The 24,500-nt window shown below is 47.9% G+C and overlaps 1 protein-coding gene across 6 annotated transcripts in view; it reads left to right on the forward strand.

Moving 5' to 3' along the window:
• LOC106581515 (protein CASP) overlaps positions 1 to 24,500 on the forward strand; it is a 178,348-nt gene that overhangs the window by 99,493 nt on the left and 54,355 nt on the right. For 3 of the 6 annotated variants that reach the window (XM_045704070.1, XM_045704072.1, XM_045704071.1), the window contains exons 12-17: positions 2,218 to 2,276; positions 8,885 to 8,930; positions 10,909 to 11,005; positions 15,503 to 16,225; positions 17,061 to 17,141; positions 20,791 to 20,892. In XM_045704070.1, the coding sequence (XP_045560026.1) occupies positions 2,218 to 2,276; positions 8,885 to 8,930; positions 10,909 to 11,005; positions 15,503 to 16,225; positions 17,061 to 17,141; positions 20,791 to 20,892 (1,108 nt within the window). The remainder of the gene's footprint in view (positions 1 to 2,217; positions 2,277 to 8,884; positions 8,931 to 10,908; positions 11,006 to 15,502; positions 16,226 to 17,060; positions 17,142 to 20,790; positions 20,893 to 24,500) is intronic. The other 3 variants (XM_045704074.1, XM_045704073.1, XM_045704075.1) reach the window with 2 other exon arrangements.

The following is a 24,500-nucleotide window of genomic DNA, read 5'->3' on the forward strand; positions in this document are numbered from 1 at the left end:
CCACCTCTCACCACCTCTCACCACCTCTCACACACCTCTCACACACCTCTCACACACCTCTCACACACCTCTCACACACCTCTCACACACCTCTCACACACCTCTCACACACCTCTCACACACCTCTCACACACCTCTCACACACCTCTCACCACCTCACACACACCTCTCACACCCTCACACACCTCTCACCACCTCACACACCTCTCACCACCTCTCACACACCTCTCACCACCTCACACACACCTCTCACACACCTCTCACACACCTCTCACACACCTCTCACACACCTCTCACACACCTCTCACACACCTCTCACACACCTCACACACACCTCTCACACACCTCACACACACCTCTCACACCCCTCTCACACACCTCTCACACACCTCTCACCACCTCACACACACCTCTCACACCTCTCACCACCTCACACACATCTCTCACCACCTCTCACACACCTCTCACCACCTCTCACACACCTCTCACCACCTCTCACACACCTCTCACCACCTCTCACACACCTCTCACCACCTCTCACCACCTCACACACACCTCACACACACCTCACACACACCTCTCACCACCTCACCCACCTCTCACCACCTCACACACCTCACACACACCTCACACCAACTCTCACCACCTCTCACCACCTCTCACCACCTCTCACCACCTCTCACACACCTCTCACACACCTCTCACCCACCTCTCACACACCTCTCACCCACCTCTCACACACCTCTCACACACCTCTCACACACCTCTCACACACCTCTCACACACCTCTCACACACCTCTCACCACCTCACACACACCTCTCACCACCTCACACACACCTCTCACCACCTCACACACCTCTCACCACCTCTCACACACCTCTCACCACCTCACACACACCTCTCACAACCTCACACTCACCTCTCACCACCTCACACCACCTCTCACCACCTCACACCACCTCACACCACCTCTCACCACCTCACACACACCTCACACACACCTCTCACCACCTCACACACACCTCTCACCACCTCACCCACCTCTCACCCACCTCTCACCACCTCACACACACCTCACACCAACTCTCACCACCTCTCACCACCTCTCACCACCTCTCACCCACCTCTCACCCACCTCTCACACACCTCTCACACACCTCTCACACACCTCTCACACACCTCTCACACACCTCACACCTCACACACACCTCTCACACCCTCACACACCTCTCACCACCTCTCACACACCTCTCACCACCTCACACACACCTCTCACCACCTCACACACACCTCTCACAACCTCACACTCACCTCTCACAACCTCACACACCCGCTCACAACCTCACACACACCTCACACACACCTCACACACCCGCTCACAACTTCACACACCTCTCACAACCTCACACACACACCTGCTCACAACCTCACACACACACAAACCCGCTCACAACCTCGGGTGTAAGTACAAGTTGATTGTCATTATACTGTTTGTCTGGGAATTTCCATCCTTCTCATCCATCATTCATTTATCTCCTCCCTGCTCCTCCCTCTCTCTGCTCTCATCCCCTCTTCTCCCTCCCTCGCTCGCTCTGCTCTCATCCCCCCTCCTTCCTCGCTCGCCCTGCTCTCATCCCCTCTCCTCCCTCGCTCGCCCTGCTCTCATCCCCTCTTCTCCCTCGCTCGCCCTGCTCTCATCCCCTCTCCTCCCTCCCTCGCTCTGCTCTCCACCCTCATCCTCCTTTGCTCTGCTCTCATCCCCTCTGCCCACCTCCCCTCTCCTCCCTCGCTCTGCCCACCTCCCCTCTCCTCCCTCGCTCTGCTCTCCTCCCTCCTCCTCCCTCGCTCTGCACCTCTCCCTCGCTCTGCACTCCTCTCCTGTCCTCCCTCGCTCTGCATTCCTCCCCACTCCTCCCTCGATCTGCACTCCTCCCCTCTTCTCCCTCGCTCTGTACTCCTCCCTCGCTCTGCACTTCTCCTCCCTCGCTCTGCACTCCTCCCCTCTCCTCCCTCGCTCTGCACTCCTCCCCTCTCCTCCCTCGTTCTGCACTCCTCCCCTCTCCTCCCTCGCTCTGCACTCCTCCCCTCTCCTCCCTCGCTCTGCACTCCTCCCCTCTTCTCCCCTCTCCTCGCTCTGCTCTCCTTCCCTCTCCTCTCCTCCCTCGCTCTGCTCTCGTGCTCTCTTCTCTCCTCTTTCCATCCCTCTTCTCTATAGCAACTGGAGGAAAAGCTGCAGGAACATGCTGACTATGAAGAGGTGAAGAAAGAGCTGAGGTGAGTGTGTGTGTGTATATGTGTGTGTGTGTTGTACCCTGGATACAGTTGTACTCTGTTCTTACACCAAATACTGGCAAAAATGTACTCATTCAGTTAATGATTGACGTGTGTGTGTGTGTGTGTGTGTCATTGTCTCTGAGGTCCTCTAACAGCGGTAGAAGGGAAGCATGTCCTCTTGTTGTCGATCTCTAAGTCAATACTGAGTGTTTATTAACGTGCTTCTCTGTGTGTTAATGGATTTTTATTAGTAGTAACTCCTGCAGATAATTAACCAGAAGGGTAATACTGCAAAACAGGATCAATGAGTTAGCCAGATTTTTTTATTTTTGAAAGATACTCTTGAAATGGGCGTGGCCTAGCTTTATTAAAACCCCCCAGAGTCGATGCCCCCCCCGTGGAAATCAAATTAGCATAATTCAAGCCTGGGCTGCTTCTCAATCCACCGATGTCTGCCATTTCATCAGCGGTGAAAGGTGTTTGCTTGAGCTACAAACGATTATGACCCATCTACGGAAAGGTGAGACTCTCACAAACACGTATGTGTCGGTTGTTCTGCTCTAGGGCGCCCACAAGACTCGGTAGCCCGGTACCGGTATAAAACATGTATGGAAGAATAATATGGAAGTAGTTTAGTGCCTGAAAAAATGGGTTTAAATATGTCAAATAAAAATCATTTCCTGATGTATCTTTTCACTCAGACAGGACAGACACTTCAAAACAAACCACCATTTAATTTTTTTCCTCCGTTTTTCCAAGAATAAATCTGTTATTCTATGTGTTTATACCGGCTAATAGAAGACAGGCCTAATTCAATATTTCATTTTATTAATTTTTTACATTTTTTGTTGGATACCTAAAAGGGTCCTAAAATCCTTCTGACCATTCCATATAGGGCCTCCTCGGTGATGCAGTGGTCTAAGGCAGTGCCACTAGAGATTCTGGGTTCGAGTCCAGGCTCTGTCGCAGCCGGCCGCGACCGGGAGGCCCATGGGGCGGCGCACAATTGGCCCAGCGTCGTCCGGGTTAGGGGAGGGTTTGGCCGGTAGGGATATCCATGACTCATCGCGCCTCTCCTGAGTCCGTACGGGAGTTGCAGCGATGAGACAAGACTGTAACTACTATAAATTCCCAGACAGCAGCACGGGCTATCTGACTCCGCCTTCCCAGACAGCAGCACGGGCTATCTGACTCCACCTTCCCAGACAGCAGCACAGGCTATCTGACTCCACCTTCCCAGACAGCAGCACGGGCTATCTGACTCCACCTTCCCATACAGCAGCACGGGCTATCTGACTCCACCTTCCCATACAGCAGCACGGGCTATCTGACTCCACCTTCCCATACAGCAGCACGGGCTATCTGACTCCACCTTCCCATACAGCAGCACGGGCTATCTGACTCCACCTTCCCAGACAGCAGCACAGGCTATCTGACTCCACCTTCCCATACAGCAGCACGGGCTATCTGACTCCACCTTCCCAGACAGCAGCACGGGCTATCTGACTCCACCTTCCCATACAGCAGCACAGGCTATCTGACTCCACCTTCCCAGACAGCAGCACAGGCTATCTGACTCCACCTTCCCAGACAGCAGCACAGGCTATCTGACTCCGCCTTCCCAGACAGCAGCACAGGCTATCTGACTCCACCTTCCCAGACAGCAGCACAGGCTATCTGACTCCGCCTTCCCAGACAGCAGCACGGGCTATCTGACTCCGCCTTCCCAGACAGCAGCACAGGCTATCTGACTCCACCTTCCCAGACAGCAGCACGGGCTATCTGACTCCGCCTTCCCATACAGCAACACGGGCTATCTGACTCCGCCTTCCCAGACAGCAGCACGGGCTATCTGACTCCACCTTCCCAGACAGCAGCACGGGCTATCTGACTCCACCTTCCCAGACAGCAGCACGGGCTATCTGACTCCACCTTCCCATACAGCAGCACGGGCTATCTGACTCCACCTTCCCATACAGCAGCACGGGCTATCTGACTCCACCTTCCCAGACAGCAGCACGGGCTATCTGACTCCACCTTCCCATACAGCAGCACGGGCTATCTGACTCCACCTTCCCATACAGCAACACGGGCTATCTGACTCCACCTTCCCATACAGCAGCACGGGCTATCTGACTCCACCTTCCCAGACAGCAGCACGGGCTATCTGACTCCACCTTCCCAGACAGCAGCACAGGCTATCTGACTCCACCTTCCCATACAGCAGCACGGGCTATCTGACTCCACCTTGCCATACAGCAGCACAGGCTATCTGACTCCACCTTCCCAGACAGCAGCACAGGCTATCTGACTCCACCTTCCCAGACAGCAGCACAGGCTATCTGACTCCGCCTTCCCAGACAGCAGCACGGGCTATCTGACTCCACCTTCCCAGACAGCAGCACGGGCTATCTGACTCCACCTTCCCAGACAGCAGCACAGGCTATCTGACTCCACCTTCCCAGACAGCAGCACGGGCTATCTGACTCCACCTCTCACGTTGTTAAATCGACGGTGGACGTGTAACTGAAATGATCTCTCCGTTAGCTGCTCCTCTCGGTCACTCCCTCCCTGCTCATGAGAAAGCAGTTTGCTACTTTTCCTCACGCCAACTCTTATTTTCTGTGAAATAATCTCTCCTATTTTAGAGTGTCGAATGTCATGTTCCTTTTGATGGCATAGAAGGCCCTTCTTGCCTTGTCTCTCAGCTCGTTCACAGCCTGGTGGAAGTTACCTGTGGTGCTGATGTTTAGGCCGAGGTAGGTATAGTTTGTGTGCTCTAGGGCAACGGTGTCTAGATGGAATTGTGGTCCTGGCGACTGGTTATTTATTTCTGGAATACTGTTATTTTTGTCTTACTGAGATTTAGTGTCAGGGCCCAGGTCTGTCAGGGCCCAGGTCTGTCAGGGCCCAGGTCTGTCAGGGCCCAGGTTTGTCAGAAACTGTGCAGAAGATCTAGGTGCTGCTGTAGGCCCTCATTGGTTGAGGACAGAAGCACCAGATCATCAGCAAACTGTAGACATTTGACTTCTGATTCTAGTAGAGTGAGGCTGGGTGCTGCAGACTGTTCTAGTGCCCTCGCCAATTCATTGATATACAGTGGCAAGAAAAAGTATGTGAACCCTTTGGAATCAACTGGATTTCTGCATTAATTGGTCATAAAAGTCACAACAATAGACAAACACAGTCTGCTTAAACTAATAACACACACAAATTATTGTATTTTTCTTGTCTCTATTGAATACATCATTTAAAAATGCACAGTGTAGGTTGGAAAAAGTATGTGAATCCCTAGGCTAATGACTTCTCCTAAAGCGAATTAGTCAGGTCAGCTATTGGTTAGAGCTGCTTTGCGCTATTAAAAACACTCACAACATGTTTGTTTGCTATTCACAAGAAGCGTTGCCTGATGTGAACCATGCCTCGAACAAAAGAGATCTCAAGAAGAACTAAGACTTGTTGACTTGCATAAAGGGTAACAAAAGTATCTCTAAAAGCCTCGATGTTCATCAGTCCACGGTAAGACAAATTGTCTATAAATGGAGAAAGTTCAGCACTGTTGCTACTCTCCCTAGGAGTGGCCGTCCAGCAAAGATGACTGCCAGAGCACAACGCAGAATGCTCAACGTGGTTAAGAAGAATCCTGTCAGCTAAAGACTTACAGAAATCTCTGGAACATGCTAACATCTCTGTTGACGAGTCTACGATACGTAAAGCACTAAACAAGAATGGTGTTCATGGGAGGACACCACGGAAGAAGCCACTGCTGTCCAACAAAAAATAAAAAATAAAAATAAACATTTTTGCACTTCTGAAATTTGCAAAAGTGCAGCCTGGATGTTTTATTTTTGACCTTTATTTAACTAGGAAAGTCCGTTAAGAGAGAAAGAAAAGTTTATGGCCGATATCACTAGTGTCCTGCCTAGTCTTCCCTGTAGCTCAGTTGGTAGAGCATGGTGTTTGCAACGCCAGGGTTGTGGGTTCGATTCCCACGGGGGGCCAGCAAAAAAAAAAAATGTATGAAATGTATGCATTCACTACTGTAAGTCGCTCTGGATAAGAGCGTCTGCTAAATGACTAAAATGTAATGTAATGTAATGTAGCAGTAAAGAACGATGTTTGTACAGATGTGTAGGAGGAGACTCAGCCTAGGAGAAAGGGTTAAATATCAGTGTTTGTGTGAATATGTCTTTATCTGAATGCAGCTGTATTGATCCTCTGGGAAGAATAAACTTGGTTTAGCTTTTATAGTGTCCGTTTTTTAGTTATTTGTATTTTTTATTTCACCTTTATTTAACCAGGTAGGTCAGTTGAGGACAAGTTCTCATTTACAACTGCGACCTGGCCAAGATAAAGCAAAGCAGTGCGACACAAACAACAACACAGAGTTACACATGGAATAAACAAACATACAGTCAATAATACAATAGAGAGAGTCTATATACAGTGTGTGCAAATGAGGTAGGATAAGGGGGGCGAGGCAATAAATAGGCCATAGTGGCTAAATTATTACAGTATGGCAAATGAAACACTGGGGTGATGGATGTGCAAAAGATGAATGTGCAAGTAGAGCTACTGGGGTGCACAGGAGCAAAATAAATACAGTATGTGGATGAGGTAGTTGGATGGGCTATTTACAGATGGGTTATGTACAGGTGCAGTGATCTGTGAGCTGCTCTGACAGCTGGTGCTTAAAGTTAGTGAGGGAGATATGAGTCTCCAGCTTCAGTGATTTTTGCAGTTAGTTCCAGTCATTGGCAGCAGCGAACTGGAAGGAAAGGAATTGGCTTTGGGGGTGACCAGTGAAATATACCTGCTGGAGCGCGTGCTACGGGTGTGTGCTGCTATGGTGACCAGTGAGCTGCGATAAGGCCGGGTTTTACCTAGCAGAGACTTATAGATGACCTGGAGCCAGTGGGTTTGGCGACGAGTATGAAGCGAGGGCCAGCCAACGAGAGCGTACAGGTCGCAGTGGTGGGTGGTATATGTGGCTTTGGTGATAAAACGGATGGCACTGTGATAGACTGCATCCAATTTGCTGAGTAGAGTGTTGGAGGCTATTATGTAAATGACATTGCTGAAGTCTAGGATCGGTAGGATGGTCAGTTTTACGAGGGTGTGTTTGGCAGCATGTGTGAAGGATGCTTTGTTCCGAGAAGTTTGAGTTGAGTTTGTACTCTGAGAATTAGGTTCTAACAAGGGCCTTTATTGTCATGGGAAACATATGTTAACATTGCCAAAGCAAGTGAACTAGATAATAAGCAATAAATATTAACATTAAACATTACTCACAAAACTTCCAGAACAATAGACATTACAAATATCATATTATGTGCAAATAGTACAAAAGGGAAAATAAATAAACAAAAATATGGGTTGTATTTACAATTCAATGGTTTCCCTTTTCTTGTGACAACAGGTCACATATCTTGCTGCTGTGACGGCACATTGTGGTATTTCACCCAGTAGATATGGGAGTTTATCAAATTTGGGTTTGTTTTCAAATTCTTTGTGGATCTGTGTAATCTGAGGGAAATATGTGTCTCTCTCTCTCTCTCTCTCTGTCTCTGTCTGTCCTGTCTGTCTGTCTGTCCTGTCTGTCTGTCCTGTCTGTCTGTCCTGTCTGTCTGTCCTGTCTGTCTGTCCTGTCTGTCTGTCCTGTCTGTCTGTCCTGTCTGTCTGTCCTGTCTGTCTGTTGTCTGTCTGTCCTGTCTGTCTGTCCTGTCTGTCCTGTCTGTCTGTCCTGTCTGTCCTGTCTGTCCTGTCTGTCCTGTCTGTCCTGTCTGTCTGTCTGTCTGTCTGTCTGTCTGTCTGTCTGTCTGTCTGTCTGTCTGTCTGTCTGTCTCTCTGTCTGTCTCTCTGTCTGTCTCTCTGTCTGTCTCTCTGTCTCTCTCTCTGTCTCTCTCTCTGTCTCTCTCAATTCGCTTTATTGGCATGACGTAACAATATACATATTGCCAAAGCTTATTTTGGATATTTACAATATAAAAATAAATAAAAAATGAGAAGTAATATTGTCAATGGGACAACAGTAACAACAATAACCAAGGGTCAAAATAACCAACACATTCAACAATAACAATGATCATACAGTAGAGGACATGTGCAGGTTTATTGGTCTGTCAGACACTGTCCCTCAACTTATGGCAGGCAGCAATGTAGTGCGCTGCCAACTCACAGCTCTCTGCGTCCTCCCCCAACAGGACGGGTAGCCTATCCTCATCAGAGAGGTATTTGAAACCTTGAATAAGGGTTTCAAATTTGGGGAAATGACACTCTCTAATTGTTTATATTTTTGACATTTTGTCAGGAAATGCAGCTCTGTCTCAGGTTCTGCTGTGGTGCAGTGGCTGCACAGCCTTTCCTCTACAGGGAGCCAGGTTTTCCTGTGTCTACCCTTCTCAATGGCAAGGCTGTGCTCACTGAGCCTGTACTTTGTCAAGGTTTTTCTGAGGTTTTGATCAGTAACCATGGTCAAGTAGTTAGCCACGGTGTACTGTCGATTTAGGGCCAGATAGCACTGCATTTTGCTTTGTGTTTGTGCTTGTGTTTCCCAATAAGCAATGTAGTTTTGTTTTGTCTCTCTCTCTCTCTCTCTCTCTCCACAGCATCCTCAAGTCTATGGAGTTTGGCCCAACTGACAGCTCAGTGCAGGTACAGGGAAAACTCCTCTACTTTTGCATAGCGACTGACTGTAAATACTGCTGATGTGTACTACTGTTCTTCTTTATCTCACCACCCCCCCTCTCTCTCTCTAACCTCCCCCCCTCTCTCTCTCTCTAACCTCCCCCCTCTCTCTCTCTCTCTCTAACCCCCCCTCTCTCTCTCTAACTTCCCCCCCCTCTCTCTCTCTCTCTCTCTCTCTCTCTCTAACCTCCCCCTCTCTCTCTCTCTCTCTCTCTCTCTCTCTCTCTCTCTCTCTCTAACCCCCCTCTCTCTCTCTAACCCCCCCTCTCTCTCTCTCTCTAACCCCTCCTCTCTCTCTAACTTCCCCCTCTCTCTCTCTCTCTCTCTCTCTCTCTCTAACCCCCCTCTCTCTCTCTAACCCCCCCTCTCTCTCTAACCCCCCCTCTCTCTCTCTAACTTCCCCCTCTCTCTCTCTCTCTAACCCCTCCTCTCTCTCTAACTTTCCCTCTCTCTCTCTCTCTCTCTCTCTCTCTCTCTAACCTCCCCCTCTCTCTCTCTAACCTCCCCTCTCTCTAACCTCCCCCCTCTCTCTAACCTCCCCCCTCTCTCTCTTTCTCTCTCTCTCTAACCTCCCCCCTCTCTCTCTTTCTCTCTATCTAACCTCCCCCCTCTCTCTTCTCTCTTTATGTATCTCTCTAACCTCCCCCCTCTCTCTCTCTCTCTCTCACCTCCCCTCTCTCTCTCTCTAACCTTCCCCCTCTCTCTCTTTCTCTCTCTAACCTCCCCCCCTCTCTAACCTCCCCCCTCTCGCTCTTCTCTCTTTATGTATCTCTCTAACCTCCCCCCTCTCTCTCTTCTCGCTTTATGTATCTCTCTCTAACCTCCCCCTCTCTCTAACCTCCCCTTTCTCTCTCTCACCTCCCCCTCTCTCTCTCTCTCTCTCTCTCTCTCTCTCTCTAACCTCCCCTCTCTCTCTCTCTCTCTAACCTCCCCCCTCTCTCTCTTTCTCTCTCTCTAACATCCCCCCTCTTTCTCTCTCTAACCTCCCCCCCTCTCTAACCTCCCCCCTCTCTCTCTTCTCGCTTTATGTATCTCTCTCTAACCTCCCCTTTCTCTCTCTCACCTCCCCCTCTCTCTAACCTCCCCCCTCTCTCTCTTTCTCTCTCTAACCTCCCCCCCTCTCTCTCTTTCTCTCTCTAACCTCCCCCCTCTCTCTCTTTCTCTCTCTAACCTCCCCCCTCTCTCTCTTTCTCTCTCTAACCTCCCCCTCTCTCTCTCTCTCTCTCTAACCTCCCCCCTCTCTCTAACCTTCCCCCTCTCTCTCTTCTCGCTTTATGTATCTCTCTCTAACCTCCCCCTCTCTCTCTCTGTCTAACCTCCCCTCTCTCTCTCTCTAACCTCCCCCCTCTCTCTCTCTAACCTCCCCCTCTCTCTCTCTAACTTCCCCCCTCTCTCTCTTCTCTCTTTATGTATCTCTCTCTAACCTTCCCTCTCTCTAACCTCCCCCTCTCTCTCTCTCTAACCTCCCCCCCTCTCTCTAACTTTCCCCCTCTCTCTCTTCTCTCTTTATGTATCTCTCTCTAACCTTCCCTCTCTCTAACCTCCCCCCTCTCTCTCTCTAACCTCCCCCCTCTCTCTCTCTAACTTCCCCCCTCTCTCTCTTCTCTCTTTATGTATCTCTCTCTAACCTTCCCTCTCTCTAACCTCCCCCTGCTCTCTCTCTAACCTCCCCTCTCTCTATAACCCCCCCTCTTTATTTCGCTCTCTCCTCCCCCCTCTCCCCCCTCTCTCTCTAACCCACCTCTCTCTCTAACCTACTTCTTTCTATATATATATAACCCCCCCCTCTCTTTCTGTATCTCTCTCTATAACCCTCCCCTCTCTCTTTCTGGGTCTCTCTTGCGCTCTCCATCTCTCTATTTTCCTCGCTCTCTATCTCTCTCCTTCCATCCTCTCCTCTCTCTTTCTCTCCTCCTCCCCTTCTCTCTCTCTCTCTCTCTCTCAGGACATGTCTAAACCCCTAGAAGTGTTGTTGTTGGAGAAGAACCGTAGTCTGCAGTCTGAGAGTTCCTCTCTGCGCATCGCCAACACAGAGCTGAGCGGTGAGTCAGTTTGCCCTGGGGGTTAGGGCCTGGGGGTTAGGGCCTGGGGTTAGGGCCTGGGGGTTAGGGGTTAGGGCCCGGGGGTTAGGGTGGTTACCAACACACTGCATTGAGTCTAGACCAGTGCTTGACTTGGACTGAAATAGGTACCTATGTTAATTTTGGGTCCCTGTACTAATTGTATTAAGATGCTGGAACTCTGCAATAGTTTAAAAGTAATATTCTATAAGAGATGCCAGAACTCGAGGATAGAAAATGTGAGGTTCTGGGACTCGGTTCCCTTGAGCTAGACCCAAGTCAAGCACTGGACTAGAAGGACTCCAGAAAGTTCTGTTTAGGCAACACAGATAAATAGGATTTGTGGGGTTGCTAAGTTGCACTGGGGGATTTATGAGTGTTTGATCTTTGACCTGGAGTTGGATTGGACTGGCTCGAGACAGGACCAGAATCAGGTGGGTCCTGGATGGAACCGGTTCTTGTCTGGAATACTCTTCTTTTAAGTGACATTAACACCCTTATCTAATCACTCAACACTCAAACTGACGTTGTTTGAGATAATAATTTATTCTGTCTGAATGCTCTAATAAAGTATCACTAGAAAAACAACAGCAAGAACCCAACCAGTGTGGCTGGAATAAAGACTGGAGCTCGTGTCTACATTTCATAGACATGGCCATGTTTCAGTGTGTGATCTCTGATAATTAGGCTGCGGTGCCTCCCTCAGCACTAGCCCTCTCTATATCACTCCCTCTGTGTTTCAAATATTATCGGTGTTAACCAAAGGCCTGGGGGACAATACATGATCAATTATTAAGGGTTACAACGGCCCAACCAATGGTTGGTGAATCAAAATATTTGCCGCTCTATTCAGGGTTAACTGTCTTGTTCAGGGCCAGAACGACAGATTTGACCTTGTCAGCTCAGGGATTCGATCCAGCAACCTTTCGGTTACTGGCCCAATGCTCTAACCACTAGGCTACCTGCGGCCCCTTATACTGGAGGGTTCATATTAAAATGTGTGTGCAGTGGGCATGATTATTCCATGTTCAGGGTTGACAGAATTCAGGTAGAGGGGATGTTCTTTTGTAATAATGAGAAGTTCCTGTACAATCCACCTGGTAACAAGCTCAGTTTATATAATGAGAAGTTCCTGTACAATCCACCTGGTAACAAGCTCAGTTTATATAATGAGAAGTTCCTGTACAATCCACCTGGTAACAAGCTCAGTTTATATAATGAGAAGTTCCTGTACAATTCACCTGGTAACAAGCTCAGTTTATATAATGAGAAGTTCCTGTACAATCCACCTGGTAACAAGCTCAGTTTATATAATGAGAAGTTCCTGTACAATCCACCTGGTAACAAGCTCAGTTTATATAATGAGAAGTTCCTGTACAATTCACCTGGTAACAAGCTCAGTTTATATAATGAGAAGTTCCTGTACAATTCACCTGGTAACAAGCTCAGTTTATATAATGAGAAGTTCCTGTACAATTCACCTGGTAACAAGCTCAGTTTATATAATGAGAAGTTCCTTTACAATCCACCTGGTAACAAGCTCAGTTTATAATGAGAAGTTCCTGTACAATCCACCTGGTAACAAGCTCAGTTTATATAATGACAAGTTCCTGTACAATCCACCTGGTAACAAGCTCAGTTTATATAATGAGAAGTTCCTGTACAATCCACCTGGTAACAAGCTCAGTTTATATAATGAGAAGTTCCTGTACAATTCACCTGGTAACAAGCTCAGTTTATATAATGAGAAGTTCCTGTACAATCCACCTGGTAACAAGCTCAGTTTATATAATGAGAAGTTCCTGTACAATCCACCTGGTAACAAGCTCAGTTTATATAATGAGAAGTTCCTGTACAATTCACCTGGTAACAAGCTCAGTTTATATAATGAGAAGTTCCTTTACAATCCACCTGGTAACAAGCTCAGTTTATAATGAGAAGTTCCTGTACAATCCACCTGGTAACAAGCTCAGTTTATATAATGAGAAGTTCCTGTACAATCCACCTGGTAACAAGCTCAGTTTATATAATGAGAAGTTCCTTTACAATCCACCTGGTAACAAGCTCAGTTTATATAATGAGAAGTTCCTGTACAATCCACCGGGTAACAAGCTCAGTTTATATAATGAGAAGTTCCTTTACAATCCACCTGGTAACAAGCTCAGTTTATATAATGAGAAGTTCCTTTACAATCCACCTGGTAACAAGCTCAGTTTATATAATGAGAAGTTCCTTTACAATCCACCTGGTAACAAGCTCAGTTTATATAATGAGAAGTTCCTGTACAATCCACCTGGTAACAAGCTCAGTTTATATAATGAGAAGTTCCTGTACAATCCACCTGGTAACAAGCTCAGTTTATATAATGAGAAGTTCCTTTACAATCCACCTGGTAACAAGCTCAGTTTATATAATGAGAAGTTCCTGTACAATCCACCTGGTAACAAGCTCAGTTTATATAATGAGAAGTTCCTTTACAATCCACCTGGTAACAAGCTCAGTTTATATAATGAGAAGTTCCTTTACAATCCACCTGGTAACAAGCTCAGTTTATATAATGAGAAGTTCCTGTACAATCCACCGGGTAACAAGCTCAGTTTATATAATGAGAAGTTCCTGTACAATCCACCTGGTAACAAGCTCAGTTTATATAATGAGAAGTTCCTTTACAATCCACCTGGTAACAAGCTCAGTTTATATAATGAGAAGTTCCTTTACAATCCACCTGGTAACAAGCTCAGTTTATATAATGAGAAGTTCCTGTACAATCCACCTGGTAACAAGCTCAGTTTATATAATGAGAAGTTCCTGTACAATCCACCTGGTAACAAGCTCAGTTTATATAATGAGAAGTTCCTGTACAATCCACCTGGTAACAAGCTCAGTTTATATAATGAGAAGTTCCTGTACAATCCACCTGGTAACAAGCTCAGTTTCTGGAAGCCAGAGTGCTTGACAGTCTCTACATTTGGCATGACCTTTTTCTCCACTGGATATTTCTAGAAGTTCTTGCGTTCAGTGACTATGCATTTTTATCAAGACCTTTTTTATTTATTTGCTCAGTATCTCAACAAACAGAAGTATCTGGAATGGAATGACTAAGTGTCCAGAAAGACTACAACATCAAGTGTTACTAACATTCTGGCCTTTTTTTCTGGAGCTTAAGACTGAACTAAGGATTCATAAAAAGGCAACCAAGTTCCTCCTGACATGAGGCCATCACAACCAGATCTTTCACCCTTACAGACGACCAATTTTAAAGCACTCTATACTGCCATTAGGCCAATCTGATGCGCTGTTATACTGTAGCGGTGCAGCCACTCCACCAATGGGCCCTGAACATAGTGAACACAAGTAACCTAGTGAAGAGAGACAGTGGGAGGCCTGCTGACTGGACCTCTCCCTCCCTGCCTGCCAGACTCAGGCCTGCTGACTGGACCTCTCCCTCCCTGCCTGCCAGACTCAGGCCTGCTGACTGGACCTCTCCCTCCCTGCCTGCCAGACTCAGGCCTGCTGACTGGACCTCTCCCTCCCTGCCTGCCAGACTCAGGCCTGCTGACTGGACCTCTCCCTCCCTGCCTGCCAGACTCAGGCCTGCTGACTGGACCTCTCCCTCCCTGCCTGCCAGACTCAGGCCTGCTGACTGGACCTCTCCCTCCCTGCCTGCCAGACTCAGGCCTGCTGACTGGACCTCTCCCTCCCTGCCTGCCAGACTCAGGCCTGCTGACTGGACCTCTCCCTCCCTGCCTGCCAGACTCAGGCCTGCTGACTGGACCTCTCCCTGCCTGCCAGACTCAGGCCTGACTAAACCCCTCCCTGCCTGCCAGATTCGGGCCTGACTAAACCCCTCCCTGCCTGCCAGACTCGGGCCTGACTAAACCCCTCCCTGCCTGCCAGACTCGGGCCTGACTAAACCCCTCCCTGCCTGCCAGACTCGGGCCTGACTAAACCCCTCCCTGCCTGCCAGACTCAGGCCTGACTAAACCCCTCCCTGCCTGCCAGACTCAGGCCTGACTAAACCCCTCCCTGCCTGCCAGACTCAGGCCGGACTAAACCCCTCCCTGCCTGCCAGACTCAGGCCTGACTAAACCCCTCCCTGCCTGCCAGACTCAGGCCTGACTAAACCCCTCCCTGCCTGCCAGACTCAGGCCTGACTAAACCCCTCCCTGCCTGCCAGACTCAGGCCTGACTAAACCCCTCCCTGCCTGCCAGAGTCGAGGCTGGGCAGCAACCATTTTGACTGGTTTAAGTGCTTTCTTTTTTCTTCCCAGGCTGTCTTTTACAAGAAAGGTACAAATCACAAATGCTTGGGCATCTTGTCCGGGGGGTTTATCAAAAAAGAGAGAGGAAGAAAATCAATTTATATATAAAAAAAAAAACTTTTGACCTTAAAAATAAACAACTTTTTTTGGGTTTGTTTTTTTCGCCCCCTTTTTTGTTGACTCCCCCATAATGCCTTGTGTTTGACCTTTCTTGTAGGGTCAGCCGGGCGGAAAGGGAAAGAGGCGTCCGTGGAGGAGACCACCACGCCCAGTACCCCCTCCCTGCCTCCTCCTCTTCTCCCTCCCTCCCCCCAGCCCCGAACCCCAACTGACCCCCTTAACACTTCCATCACCAACGGGACACACCCCTTCACCCCCACGGGCATCGGCCAGGACTTCTACAGCCCCCCTTTCCCTCTGGTGGGGGGCAAGATGTCCCTTAACTCCTTCCTGCAGCGCCAGCTCATGCAGACGTTCTACTCCAAAGCCCTGCAGGAGTCCACTCAGGGAGCAGCTCTACTGTTCGCCCCTGTCCACTACACCTCTACCTCCACCTCTGGCTCTGGCTCTAGCCCTGTCCCGCTCTCGGCCAGCCCCCTGCAGTCTCCTGCAGGCCCAGAGGTGAACGGTAGTGGCGGTGCCCCCTCTCCCAGCCAGTCTGAGGGGACTGGGGGCAGTGTGTCTGACTGGGAGGACATGGACACCTCAGAGATCGCCCGACAGATCAAGGAGCAGCTGATTAAACACAACATCGGCCAGCGGGTGTTTGGCCACTATGTACTGGGCCTGTCCCAAGGCTCGGTCAGTGAGATTCTGGCTCGGCCCAAACCCTGGAGCAAGCTGACTATCCGGGGGAAAGAGCCCTTCCACAAGATGAGGCAGTTCCTGTCTGACGAGCAGAACATCCTGGCACTACGCAGCATCCAGGGACGTCAGAGAGGTGAGAGGCCTGCCTGTCTTCCTGCCTGTCTTCCTGCCTGTCTTCCTGCCTGTCTTCCTGCCTGTCTTCCTGCCTGTCTTCCTGCCTGTCTGTCTGTCTTCCTGCCTGTCTGTCAGTCTGTCTGTCTTCCTGCCTGTCTGTCAGTCAGTCTGTCTGTCTTCCTGCCTGTCTTCCTTCCTGTCTGTCTGTCTGTCTGTCTGTCTGTCTGTCTGTCTGTCTGTCTGTCTGTCTGTCTGTCTGTCTGTCTGTCTGTCTGTCTGTCTGTCTGTCTGTCTGTCTGTCTTCCTGCCTGTCTGTCTTCCTGCCTGTCTGTCAGTCAGTCTGTCTGTCTGCCTGCCTGTTCCAACATTTCCTCTGTTAATATGGGCCACCAGTTGTTCCATCAGTGAGGGTCTGTTGCTTTAGTCAACCAGATAGGCCTCCCTTCACAATCCATGATCAATACTGAAACCTTTCACACGTCGATAGTATTGACTAAGAGTAGGACAGGGCTACGGTTTACCACAGTCACGTTCGATCAGGCCATGCCTGCTTTTCTTTCCGCATCCGAGCATTTTACCTCTGCTCTGTGTTGTCAGGGAGTGGACAGGCAGACCTGGGGTTAGCGATCTTAACCCTTTGTTTAAGCTGTCAGTCCTCAGTTGAATGTCCTTGTTGACTCTGAGATGTAACCACTTGTCCTATGTTCACCCTGTCGTACAGTTCAGTAGCTGTGTGTATTGTCATTTTGTGGAACGTGTTCTATTGACACACAACAGAGAAATGAAATACAGGTGCACATTGAAGCAGGAAGTTGGCGTGAAGTTGGAGCAACATGTGTTGTTGTTTTTGACAGAGAGCCCAGGCCAGCCCCTTAGCCACGCATTACAGGACGTACCGAAGCAGAGAGCCAGCTCTGACCAAGCCTCGCGGACAGGTCTGTCCCCCACACACACACACACACACACACACTTCTGTTTCTGTCCTTGTGGGGTTGGATGAGATGTGCATGTAACCGTCATACTCGTAACCCCGCTCCCCACCTCCCTCTCCACACTCATACTGGCTCATACTGGCCTGGCAGTGTGTGAGGCGTTAAAGGATGTAGCAATAGAAATAGTCACACAGAAGCCGCTCTCACAGCTGTTCCACAGTGTTAATGTAGAGTTAATGAGCTGACAGTGGGTTTCAGTGGGGAGTGCTGCTAACCAGTGAACACAATGTGTCTGTTTGGTTGTCAGTCATAGTTTGACGTGAACAAAAAAAACGATTAAATACAGCGTCTCAATGTCAAAGGGAAGTATGTGAGTTACTCTCACACCCCGACCTTCACTTTCCTTTGTGTTTTAACCATGGTGGTTTGAGCATGGCTTTTGGCAAGAATAAACCCCCCCAAAATGGTTTCATTATTTCCAGATCAACCCACTGTTCTGGTTGACCCCTCTCTTTGCCTCTTTGTTGCCCCGTAGCCAGCAGGCCTATTTACCGGGGGGGGGGCAGCTGTTGAGTGACCCCTGTCTGTCTGTCTCTGTCTGTGTCCGTCTGCCTGCCTCTTGTCAGTCACAGTACTGATTGAAGCTTCTCAGTAGTGTACTTACAAACTACTGTACCTATTGTACCGACTACCTACTGTATTTAGTAATTACTGTACCTACTAACTACTGTACCTACTGACTACTGTACCTACTGACTACTGTACCTACTAACTACTGTATTTAGTAACTACTGTACCTACTAACTACTGTACCTACTAACTACTGTACCTAGTAACTACTGTGCCTAGTAACTACTGTACCTACTAACTACTGTACCTACTAACTACTGTACCGACTGTACCTACTAACTACTGTATTTAGTAACTACTGTACCTACTAACTACTGTACCTACTGTACCGACTAACTACTGTACCTACTAACTACTGTACCTACTGTACCTACTAACTACTGTACCTACTGTACCGACTAACTACTGTACCGACTAACTACTGTACCGACTAACTACTGTACCGACTAACTACTGTACCGACTAACTACTGTACCTACTGTATTTAGTACCTACTGTACCTACTAACAACTGTATCTACTAACTACTGTATCTACTAACTACTGTATCTACTGTTACTGTATCTACTGACTACTGTATCTACTGACTACTGTACCTACTGTACCGACTAACTACTGTACCTACTAACTACTGTACCTACTGTTACTGTATCTACTGACTACTGTATCTACTGACTACTGTACCTACTGACTACTGTACCTACTAACTACTGTATCTACTGTTACTGTATCTACTGACTACTGTACCTACTAACTACTGTACCTACTAACTACTGTATCTACTGACTACTGTGACTACTGTACCGACTAACTACTGTACCGACTAACTACTGTACCGACTAACTACTGTACCTACTGTATTTAGTACCTACTGTACCTACTAACTACTGTACCGACTACCTACTGTATTTAGTACCTACTGTACCTACTAACTACTGTACCTACTAACTACTGTACCTACTGTACCTACTAACTACTGTACCTACTAACTACTGTACCTACTGTACCTACTAACTACTGTACCTACTAACTACTGTACCTACTGTACCTACTAACTACTGTACCTAACTACTCTACCTTCTGTACCTACTAACTACTCTACCTACTAACTACTCTACCTACTAACTACTGTACCTACTAACTACTCTACCTACTGTACCTACTAACTGCTGTACCTACTAACTACTGTACCTACTAACTACTGTACCTACTAATTACTGTTACTGGACCTACTAACTACTGTACCTACTGTAACTAACTACTGTACCTACTGTAACTAACTACTGTACCTACTGTAACTAACTACTGTACCTACTGTAACTAACTACTGTACCTACTATCGACTGTCCCTACTGTACTTGCTGTAACTAACTACTGTACCTGCTGTAACTAACTACTGTACCTACTGTAACTAACTACTGTACCTACTAACTACTGTACCTACTGTAACTAACTACTGTACCTACTAACTACTGTACCTACTGTAACTAACTACTGTACCTACTAACTACTGTACCTACTGTACGTACTGTTACTGTACGTACTGTTACTGTACCTACTGACTGCTCTTACTGTGCCGACTAACTACTGTAGACAGTCTACAGTAGTTAGTAGGAACAGTCTACAGTAGTTAGTAGGTACAATCTACCTACTGTAACTACTCTGCTTACTGTACCTACTAACTACTCAACTTACTGTACCTACTGTAACTACTCTACCTTCTGTAACTAGTCTACCTACTGTAACTACTCTACCTGCTGTAACTACTCTACCTACTGTAACTACTAACTAGTCGACTTACTGTACCTGCTGTAACTACTCTACCTACTGTAACTACTCCACCTACTGTAACTACTCTACCTACTGTAACTACTCTACCTTCTGTAACTAGTCTACCTACTGTAACTACTCTACCTGCTGTAACTACTCTACCTACTGTAACTACTAACTAGTCGACTTACTGTACCTGCTGTAACTACTCTACCTACTGTAACTACTCTACCTACTGTAACTACTAACTAGTCGATTTACTGTACCTGCTGTAACTACTCTACCTACTGTAACTACTCCACCTACTGTAACTACTCTAACTACTGTAACTACTATACCTACTCCACCTACTCTACCTACTGTACCTACTGTAACTACTCTACCTGCTGTAACTACTCTACCTACTGTAACTACTCTACCTACTGTAACTACTGTAACTACTCCACCTACTGTAACTACTAACTAGTCGACTTACTGTACCTGCTGTAACTACTCTACCTGCTGTAACTACTCTACCTGCTGTAACTACTCCACCTACTGTACCTACTGTACCTGCTGTACCTACTGTAACTACTCTACCTACTGTAACTACTCTACCTACTGTAACTACTCTACCTACTGTAACTACTCTACCTACTGTAACTACTAACTAGTCGACTTGCTGTACCTGCTGTAACTACTCCACCTGCTGTAACTACTCCACCTACTGTAACTACTCCACCTACTGTAACTACTGCACCTACTGTACCTACTGTAATTTAAGTAACTACTATCTAATACCTACTGTAACTACTCTATGCTACTCTACTTACTGTAACTACTCTACCTACAGTAACTACTGTACCTACGAACTACTCTACCTACTGTACTTACTGTAATTTAAGTAACTACTATCTAATACCTACTGTAACTACCCTATGCTACTCCACCTACTGTAACTACCCTACATACTACCTACTTTAACTGCTGTAACTACTGTGTCTGTCTGCAGTGTCTTTGTTGATTAGCTATAATACTGTATCTTTGTAAACAGTACCTGTTTGAAGTTAACTTTGAATTGGTGGTATGTCCTCCTCTTTCCCCCTGTCCTCCTCTCTCCCCCTGTCCTCCTCTCTCCCCCTGTCCTCCTCTCTCCCCCTGTCCTCCTCTCTCCCCCTGTCCTCCTCTCTCCCCCTGTCCTCCTCTCTCCCCCTGTCCTGCTCTCTCCCCCTGTCCTCCTCTCTCCCCCTGTCCTCCTCTCTCCCCCTGTCCAGGTAACATCACCACACGTATCCGTACTCCGGAGTGTGGTTCAGACGACGCCATCAAGTCTATCCTGGAGCAGGCCAAGAGAGAGCTGCATGTGCAGAAATCTGGTGAGTGTCCTCCTCTCTGCACTCTGGTGGAATAGGATGACGCTTGTCCCTAGATGACTGATGGAATAGGAGGACAGTTGTGCCCACTCTGGTGGAATAGGAGGACAGTTGTGCCCACTCTGGTGGAATAGGAGGACAGTTGTGCCCACTCTGGTGGAATAGGAGGACAGTTGTGCCCACTCTGGTGGAATAGGAGGACAGTTGTGCCCACTCTGGTGGAATAGGAGGACAGTTGTGCCCACTCTGGTGGAATAGGAGGACAGTTGTGCCCACTCTGGTGGAATAGGAGGACAGTTGTCCCTAGATGACTGGTGGAATAGGATGACAGTTGTCCCTAGATGACTGGTGGAATAGGAGGACAGTTGTCCCTAGATGACTGATGGAATAGGATGACGGTTGTCCCTAGATGACTGATGGAATAGGATGACGGTTGTCCCTAGATGACTGGTGGAATAGGATGACAGTTGTCCCTAGATGACTGGTGGAATAGGATGACAGTTGTCCCTAGATGACTGGTGGAATAGGATGACAGTTGTCCCTAGATGACTGGTGGAATAGGATGACAGTTGTCCCCAGATGACTGGTGGAATAGGATGACGGTTGTCCCCAGATGACTGGTGGAATAGGATGACGGTTGTCCCTAGATGACTGGTGGAATAGGATGACGGTTGTCCCTAGATGACTGGTGGAATAGGATGACGGTTGTCCCTAGATGACTGGTGGAATAGGAGGACGGTTGTCCCTAGATGACTGGTGGAATAGGAAGACAGTTGTCCCTAGATGACTGGTGGAATAGGAGGACAGTTGTCCCTAGATGACTGGTGGAATAGGATGACGGTTGTCCCTAGATGACTGGTGGAATAGGATGACGGTTGTCCCTAGATGACTGGTGGAATAGGATGACGGTTGTCCCTAGATGACTGATGGAATAGGATGACGGTTGTCCCTAGATGACGACTGGTGGAATAGGATGACAGTTGTCCCTAGATGACTGGTGGAATAGGATGACGGTTGTCCCTAGATGACTGGTGGAATAGGATGACAGTTGTCCCTAGATGACGACTGGTGGAATAGGATGACAGTTGTCCCTAGATGACGACTGGTGGAATAGGATGACAGTTGTCCCTAGATGACGACTGGTGGAATAGGATGACAGTTGTCCCTAGATGACGACTGGTGGAATAGGATGACAGTTGTCCCTAGATGACGACTGGTGGAATAGGATGACGGTTGTCCCTAGATGACGACTGGTGGAATAGGATGACGGTTGTCCCTAGATGACTGGTGGAATAGGATGACGGTTGTCCCTAGATGACTGGTGGAATAGGATGACTGTTGTCCCTAGATGACTGATGGAATAGGATGACAGTTGTCCCTAGATGACTGATGGAATAGGATGACAGTTGTGCCCACTCTGGTGGAATAGGATGACGGTTGTTCCTAGATGACTGGTGGAATAGGATGACGGTTGTCCCTAGATGACTGGTGGAATAGGATGACAGTTGTCCCTAGATGACGACTGGTGGAATAGGATGACAGTTGTCCCTAGATGACGACTGGTGGAATAGGATGACAGTTGTCCCTAGATGACGACTGGTGGAATAGGATGACGGTTGTCCCTAGATGACTGGTGGAATAGGATGACGGTTGTCCCTAGATGACTGGTGGAATAGGATGACGGTTGTCCCTAGATGACTGGTGGAATAGGATGACGGTTGTCCCTAGATGACTGGTGGAATAGGATGACTGTTGTCCCTAGATGACTGATGGAATAGGATGCCAGTTGTCCCTAGATGACTGATGGAATAGGATGACAGTTGTGCCCACTCTGGTGGAATAGGATGACGGTTGTTCCTAGATGACTGGTGGAATAGGATGACGGTTGTCCCTAGATGACTGGTGGAATAGGATGACGGTTGTCCCTAGATGACTGGTGGAATAGGAGGACAGTTGTCCCTAGATGACTGGTGGAATAGGATGACGGTTGTCCCTAGATGACTGGTGGAATAGGAGGACGGTTGTCCCTAGATGACTGGTGGAATAGGAGGACAGTTGTCCCTAGATGACTGGTAGAATAGGATGACGGTTGTCCCTAGATGACTGGTGGAATAGGATGCCGGTTGTCCCTAGATGACTGGTGGAATAGGATGACAGTTGTCCCTAGATGACTGGTGGAATAGGATGACAGTTGTCCCTAGATGACTGGTGGAATAGGATGACAGTTGTCCCTACATGACTGGTGGAATAGGATGACAGGTGTCCCTAGATGACTGGTGGAATAGGATGACAGTTGTCCCTAGATGACTGGTGGAATAGGATGACAGTTGTCCCTAGATGACTGGTGGAATAGGATGACAGTTGTCCCTAGATGACTGGTGGAATAGGATGACAGTTGTCCCTAGATGACTGGTGGAATAGGATGACAGTAAATTTTCCAGTGCATTCTGAAAGTATTCAGACCACTTCCCTTTTTCCTAATTTTGATATGTTACAGCGTTATTCTAAAATGTTTTTTTTTAATCATCAAACTACGCAAATTCCCCATAATGACAAAGCATAAACTGTTTTTTATAGATTTTTGCAAATGTAATAAAAACAAAAATACATTATTTTCATAAGCATTCAGAACCTTTGCTATGAGACTCGAAATTGAGCTCAGCTACATTCTGTTTCCATTGATCGTAATAGAGATGTTTCTACAACTTGATTGGAGTCCACCTGTGGTAAATTCATTTGATTGGACATGATTTGGAAAGGCACACACCTGTCTATATAAGCTCTCCCAGTTGACAGTGCATATCAGAACAGAAACCAAGCCATGGTGATGAAGGAATTGTCCGTAGAGCTCCGAGACAGGATTTTGTCGAGGCACAGATCTGGGGAAGGGTACCAAAACATTTCTGCAGCATTGAAGGTCCCCAAGTACATAGTGGCCTCCATCATTCTTAAATGGAAGAAGTTTGGAACCACCAAGACTCTTCCTAGAGCTGGCCGCTTGGCCAAACTGAGCAATCGGGGAGAGGGGCCTTGGTCAGGGAGGTGAACAAAAACCTGATGGTCACTCTGACAGAGCTCCAGAGTTCCTCTGTTGAGATGGGAGAACGTTGCAGAAGGACAACCATCTCTGCAGCACTCCACCAACCAGGGCTCTATGGTAGAGGGGCCAGACGGCAGAAACTCCTCAGTAAAAAGCACGAAAACCTGCTTGGAGTTTGCCAAAAGGCACCTAAGGTACTCTCAGACTGTGAGAGACAAGATTCTCTGGTCTGATGAAACCAAGATTGAACTCTTTGGCCTGAATACCAAGTGTCACGTCTGGAGGAAACCTGGCACCATCCCTGCTGGGCTTTACAGAAGAGTGGCCAGAAAAAAGCCATTGCTTAAAAAAATAAATAAGAGCCAAACACGTTTGGTGTTCGCCAAAAGGCATGTGGGAGACTCCCCAAACATATGGAAGGTACTCTGGGCTTTTTGGCCATCAAGGAAAATGTCTGGCGCAAACACAACACCTCTCATCACCCCGAGAACACCATCTCCACAGTGATGGCAGCATCATGCAGTAGGGATGTTTTTCAGCGGCAGGTACTGGGAGACTAGTCAGGATCGAG

This window comes from Salmo salar, chromosome ssa20 (assembly GCF_905237065.1).
Source record: "Salmo salar chromosome ssa20, Ssal_v3.1, whole genome shotgun sequence".
NCBI classification, from domain to species: domain Eukaryota; kingdom Metazoa; phylum Chordata; class Actinopteri; order Salmoniformes; family Salmonidae; genus Salmo; species Salmo salar.